This window comes from Pectinophora gossypiella, unplaced genomic scaffold (genome assembly GCF_024362695.1).
Source record: "Pectinophora gossypiella unplaced genomic scaffold, ilPecGoss1.1 Pgos_66, whole genome shotgun sequence".
NCBI classification, from domain to species: Eukaryota; Metazoa; Arthropoda; class Insecta; order Lepidoptera; family Gelechiidae; genus Pectinophora; species Pectinophora gossypiella.
Window position 1 is genome coordinate 8,785 of NW_026063276.1, and position 7,110 is coordinate 15,894.

At 38.4% G+C, this 7,110-nt stretch overlaps 1 protein-coding gene across 1 annotated transcript; it reads right to left on the reverse strand.

The window, feature by feature from the left end:
* Nucleotides 1-1,338, reverse strand: LOC126381609 (uncharacterized). The gene has a single exon (XM_050031068.1). It carries the CDS (start codon nucleotides 1,336-1,338, stop codon nucleotides 1-3), a length of 1,338 nt encoding a protein of 445 aa, XP_049887025.1.
* Between the last annotated feature and the right edge of the window lie 5,772 nt (nucleotides 1,339-7,110).

A 7,110-nucleotide genomic window follows, 5' to 3' on the forward strand; every position in this document is an offset into this window, starting at 1 on the left:
TTATCCACGCAACTCATAAAATCTTACAAAACGCCTGAACGATATTCCCGTCGGCCATATTTTGTCGTCTAAGAACGTTGCAAGCTTGTATTTCGTGACAAAGAGTTTATAGGCATTGTATTTTCTTTCCTGCTTCATTTTAATTTTTACTAACGTAACAATTTCTCCAGTTTTTTCGTGTATATAGTTAATTATGTCCTGTTCAGCCACATCCTTATGTACGTTCGATATAAAGAGTGGAATTTTCGTATCCGCTGCTTTAAAAGTATTTACACCAGACTCAGTGACTGCACTACCTTTTTGGCTTATTAAACGGTTTCTTAATCTACGTTTTTGTACCAATTGCCATTCCTCACTCCTCTGTGGCACTTTCCATGCGGCATCACTCTTTATTATATCTGCAAAAGAGGCATTTTTCGACGATAGCTCATTCTTAGGTGAGTTTTCAATTTGTTCGTTATCACAACCAGTAGTTGGAATAGTCTCTCGCCTATCCGAGCGCTCGTCAGCTGTTTTGTTTACCGTTAACCGAGACGGCGGCTGCGCTGCGTCATTCATACCGGTTGTTGAGGTAAAGCTTAATGCGCATTCACCTGTCATCCCACTCTCGCTCGGTATATTGCGAACTCCGCTCGCCGCCCGCTCCGGTAGTAGCCCTGTCTCTTTCCTTCCCGTTTGATTAATGGGCGATGAATGACAAGAATGTGCAGATTTATCAATTGATGCACGTGAAGGGGATGCACAATCGTTAGGCTCATTGACCTCATCCAAGTATGACACATTCTTGAATGACGTTGTGAGCGCCATCGGACCACTATCGTACATATTATTAATGAAACTACCTCTCCGTTTAGTATTTACATTTTGTTCTTGAGCCAAAAGCGAATTAGTTTTGTATTGACCTATACTATGTTCCTTAAGTTCGCGTTTTGACACGTAATTTTGTTCAATATTCTGCAGGGATTTCTCCAAAACGACTATCTTCTTAAGTAAGGCCGTTACATCAACATGGTCGAAAGTGACCGGCGGTAATTTCTCTAAGTTTCTTGCTACAAAAATCGGTATTTGCTCAGGGTCTGTTTCTTTAAACAGGCATATGATGTCCTCAATATTCCTTAAGGTCTTTCCTTGACGTATTCTCTTCTTCATCTTCTTGCTCAACGATTCAAATAATAACGATTTTGCTTCACTTATTTCTTCCGCATTAAAGGCACTTTCACAAATCTGCGCAAGACTAACTTCCGTCATAACATCAATTTTATTTTGAATAAAAGCCAAAACTTCACTTATAACAATGTTGCAGTTGGAACATTTTAATCTATTCGATATTTTATCCATTTTCGTAACCGAGGCTATTGACCCCGCGCGCGCTCGCGATCACGGACAGAGCCGGACTGCATGAAAATATCAAGTCGTTTGTGTTATAAAATAGCTAATCCAACTTACCATGAATATCGTATTTTTTTTTATTATTTTAGTAAATATATTTTGCTTACTGCTTAGTGAATGATAAAAAAATAAGTGACTAAAATGACAAAGATTAATTTTACTTAATGTAAGTTAAGTATTGGGTAAAATGCTTTTGAATGATGATTTGTTTAAATATACTCGTAGAAGTATAATTACTGCATAACTTATTGCTTTAAGTTGAGAAAGTAGCACTTAGGAGAAAAATGTATCAATAAACATCATTGGTGTCTTCATCGAAATATTTTAGTATTAATTTATTGTTTATATACGCACTTAAATTTGGTAACAAAATCATTTGTATAGCGTTAGCGTTATAAAGTAAAAAATGAAGATCAATAAATCATACGTTTGCTTACAAAAAACAAACAGTTTTAGCGCTTAAACACTGAAACAGAATTCTTTTCAAATAACTTCGAACAATTACCACTTTAATACACCTAAACTAAACATTTTCCATGTACAGCGAGATCCTGAATACTGATTACAGTTTCCGTACTCCCTCCTTTCCAGTCCTAAACGACATTCAAACCTTCGCTGACACGATCATTCCACAGGATACGTCCATCCCTTGTATCCCAGATCGCAAGAATCGGCTAGCACGGCATAGCAGCTTGACAGCTAAAACTCACGCAACCATTGTTGATCGACCTACAAAATCCACCGAAAATGCCTACGACGATGGGAACGACACCGACAGTTCTACTCCGGATCATTCCAACCTGCGACATTCATCCATATGACAGCTTACTTGATCTGAGTGGAACTCAGCTAAAGCAATCGAGTGATACCTGCCTCCATCTTCCAGCCAGCTCCACTTCACTCCCATGCACCGGTCGCACCCGCAGCCAAGTGTTCATCCTGCCAGTTCCCTTCACGCCCGTTCTCTCGTCCCCTAAAGATGAGCCTCCACAGCGTTAACGGCTGGGAAGGGCATGCACACATTGCCAATTGATTAACACACATTTTAATTCAGTGATTGTGACTAATAAAATGGTAAACCTAGCTTTGAAATTCAATGTAACCATCATCAAATCGAGTGCAAGCTTGTTAAAGTCAGTTCTATCGTTAAATTATACGAAAAGAAGAAAAAACAAGATAGAATGAATATAAATAATAATAAATAATTCGCAATATACGATAATTTCAGCACATGATTTAACCGATCTAAAAAAACCCAATAAGCTTAATAACAGAGATGAACTGTTCAGTCTTTTCAAGAAGTGCCACCCTAAATAAAGTTACGTTAAACTTAAAAGTTCTGATATGATAACGTTATTCGAGAAAGGTTGGTCATTTTCGATTCGGTGCCTGGGTAGTAGTACTTTTATGTCACGTCTTTCGCGAACGCGACCTAAAGCTACATACAGTTGACCGTGACTAAACATATCAGATCTAAGATCGACCCCAACGCGACTAATCGTTTGACCCTGGCTCTTGTGAATAGTCATTGCATAACATACCTGCAATGGAAATTGACGGCGACACATCTCGTAAGGGCTGTTATGTTCTATAGGCGCTTTAAAAAGAATTCGAGGGATCAAATAATCTCCTAGTTCACCTTGTTTCCGAACTTTAATAATATATGGAGATGTTTCAACAACTATTACTTTGGTGCCATTTACTAAGCCGTCCGCGAAACTAAGATTACGCGTAATTACACAAACACATTCTAATTTTAATTGTAAGTCGAAATCTGGAACACCTTGTGGTCGAAGTGTATGTAAAAATTCGGGACTAAAATATACTTGATCAGCGTTGTCGCTTAAAACTTTGTCTATTGCATAAAAATGTAATACTTCTCCTGGTAGTTTGTCTAAAATAACGGCATTAATTTCTCTAACTGCATCGTTACGGGTGCATAGAATCGCTCTGAAGGAGCATACGCCTGGCTCAGTAAGGGTAACTTCTGGGAATACAAAATCAATTAAATCTTCTAATTCAGTAACATAATCAATGGATTCAAGTTGGACTAATTGCAAATCATTATTATTTGTTTCTAACCTAAGAGTAGGTAATAAATTTGAACCCAGTTTTAAAAGAAATTCTGCATACTGTGCGTCATCCTTACATCTCTGTGAAGTTACCAAACTAAATTTTTTCAATTGTTTCCAAATAGGTGAAGTTTTTAGTGACGCGTTTAATATATCAAAATTCGTTCGTGCTTCTGGGACTACAGGAGGAATTTGACGAAAATCTCCTGCAAAAATAATTATTTTAGAACCAAAAATTTTGTCTGACCTCATCAAATCCTGCAATGATCTATTTAATAAATTTATAAGGTATTTATGAGCCATCGGCGCCTCATCATACACAATGAGATTAGAATAATAAATCAATTCAGCTCTTTGAGTACCATTAGAGATGTTCCAGTATCCGCTATCATCTAATAGATGTAAAGGAAATCTAAACAAGGAATGAGCCGTCATTCCGTTTGTGTAATTTTGAGCAGCAATTGCAGACGATGCACAGGTTAAAGCTATACCTTTAAGGTTACCGCGGATATATGCAGTTATGACCTTCAATAAAAGCGTTTTCCCGGTGCCGGCGGGACCATCGATAAAAATCGCACAGTTGTTGGATTCTCGGTAAACACTATCAACGCAAAGCTTTTCCACGTAATCGAATACGGCACGTTGATCGGGAGATAACTGTGGCAACCACTCTTCTACGTATGATTTCAAACTATCTAAATCATATTCAGTGCGTTCCCTATCCAACTCTGTTGACCTATAAATTACTTCCGGCAAACCTTGTTCTATTAACGAAGTTCCGTGTCTGCGTAGCATTCTATCTATTTGAATGAGGCACATGTTAAACGCGTTTTCTTCGTCATCTGGCACCCTGTAAAGGAAATCTTCGGCCAATTGACGTTTATACGTGTTCCACAGTGACGCCACTGAGGCACCATTAACAGCCAGCGTTACAAAAAAGCTACGAAGTCGTGGTCCGGTTAAAAAAGTGGAAGCTTCTTCCATAGCCCGTTCATATTCGACTGCGTCGTCCGCAAGTCCTACGAATTTGGCAGCTTCTTGAAAAGTTGTGCAATTTGGACCTCCAATTTGAAGTAAATCCGCGAAACTACGACAAGGGTAAACACTTAAAAGAAGTCTTAAAAAGAACTGTTCACCTCTGTTCGGCGCGACCCAAAATAGACGCGCGACGAGCTCACCCCGCATTCTCCGCGTAAGAAATTTGCCGTTTTGCATTTGCACCGCCTGAACTGTCTTTAAACAAGGATCTTTCGCATGAATGTTATAATTTTCAAAAAAGTCTAAGTAGGATACCCGATCAAACTCCTCAGTTAAAGGCCTACTGAAATAGTCAAGAAGATCTGAACCTGCATTATTAACTGCCTCGTTCGCGTGGCCAGGCTTAAAAAATACCGAATTTTGATCGGGCAAATGTACTGTTAACATTTTTACCGTAGGGTTCCTAGCTACAATATCAAATTCGAGAACACGCCACGCTGCTTCGCTAGAACTAATATATCGCTTAGTGACATATTGTTCGATTTCATCCTCACGATGTTCTTCATCAACAACGGCAATACGGGCTTCATCAGGTCCTTTTGTCATATATTTAAATAAATACTTAATTATAGCACGCTGTGTGGACACTTCTAAATTTATGTGAGCATCATATTTTAGGAGAAGAGCAGGATTATAAGGAACGACCCACAAATCATTAACTATTACGTCTCTGCCGCGATATTTAATAATCGCCTGATTTTTACTATTGCGACGTAAATGTATAAAACCTCTATCGTCACTGAAGGTGACTGGTGTTTCTTTTTTTGGAAAATATTTTAAACAGTTTTTTTTTTCACTATTCCAACACGGCAAATTAGTTCGGTAAGGAGGGCCGCATGGACCGTGTATCATGTGATCCATGACAACTTTGTATAATAAAGTTTGTGCTGGATCAGGTATGGTAGCTCGAACAAACTTATCAATATCCAGACTTTCTACTGGTCCACCACCTTCCACTCTAAAAGCAATATGCGCATGTGGTAGTCCTCTTTTTTGGAACTCTATAACATGCATTATATAAACAATTTTTCCGAACCATTTACCCGATTTTAAATCTTTTAATAACTCTCCGAGTTTTAAGTTGAAAACTCGAGCACAAGTAAGGGGGTCTTTTGATCGACCTGATAATGTTGAATTTTTTATTTCAGGCCAGTTGGGGTTACATGTTAAAGTTAAAAAATATGATGGTGGACCTAACCTGTTTACCATTGCTATAGCATCCAGGTATTTCTTTTTCATGTATCGTGGACCCCCTGTGAATGAGCTAGGTAAATAAATTTTACCAGGTTCTACTCCACCTTCTCCTAAAATAAACTCGTCATTAATTAATTCTTGGAGTGGAGCTACTCTTAGCCTGTTTTGTTGTTTTGTTTGGCTATTTTTCAAAAACCGCAAGCGTTCTTCTAAAATTCTACAAAACATATCGACTAACCACTCTTCAGATAAACGACCAAATATGCTAAATCGCGATTCGGATAAAAGTAAACAACGGACATATTTAACCTGATTAAGCTTATTGCCCTTATTATCTCTCATATCTGGATGCCAACCAGTATTTCCGTGAGGATATAAGAGAGGATACTGGAAAGTCTCGTATAAGGAATCCATTATATCTATTGTTCGAGGCCTACCGTCTGCTATCTTTTTGACTACAATACAGCGTGGAGAAAATTCTTCGCGGTCTGTACTAATAATTGCGGCAATTTCTTGACCAATAGGTTGATCTCCGAGGATGTTACCGTGAATCGCACGAGTAGTTTTTTCGAACTTCAAGAAAGCTTCTGATGATACCTCTAAACTTAACCTTTTAAAACATTTTATGTATGGATTAACTGTGTGCATGAACCCTGTAATCATTCGAACTACCGTCTTATCTAAACTTAATTCGCCAGCTAAACTCTCTCTCTCGCTACTGTCATTTATGTAAAAATTAATATTATTAGGACTTTCATTGTAAGACAAATCAAAGATACGGTGGTAAATACGTCCTTGAATTTTTAGAAAAGATATACCTTCTGGATGATGGTAACCGTGGGAAACACCTAATGCCGAAAATGCAAAAATATTATTGTAAGCGCGTGGTCTATTTATAAAAGCAGGATTTGTATAAAATTCTTCGTTTAATGGGAGAAAATTCTGAACGTTATATTCTCCTGAATGACAACACCATTGCCGACGAGATTTCTCTTCTTCGAACAATGGAGCATTACATCTTGGACATCTATATGTTAGCTCAGACAGAAGCGACGTATTTTTTAAATTATATAATCGAATAGTACTGAGTTCATGCCCCTGTTTTTCACCTATTAAATTTTTTGAATATCTCAGCGGTATTTCTATGTTACGACTATTTTCTGTATATCTTTGTGCTGCTTTTTTGTTAATTTCGGGGTGGAGCTCGTAATAACGTTGAACGGCCGCGCGATGAATGTCTGGGTTGTTCTCGTTATAACGTTGAACAGCCGCGCGATGAACGTCTGGGTTGTTCTCGTTATAACGTTGAACGGCCGCGCGATGAACGTCTGGGTTGTTCTCGTTATAACGTTGAACGGCCGCGCGATGAACGTCTGGGTTGTTCTCGTTATAACGTTGAACGTCTGGGTTGTTCTCG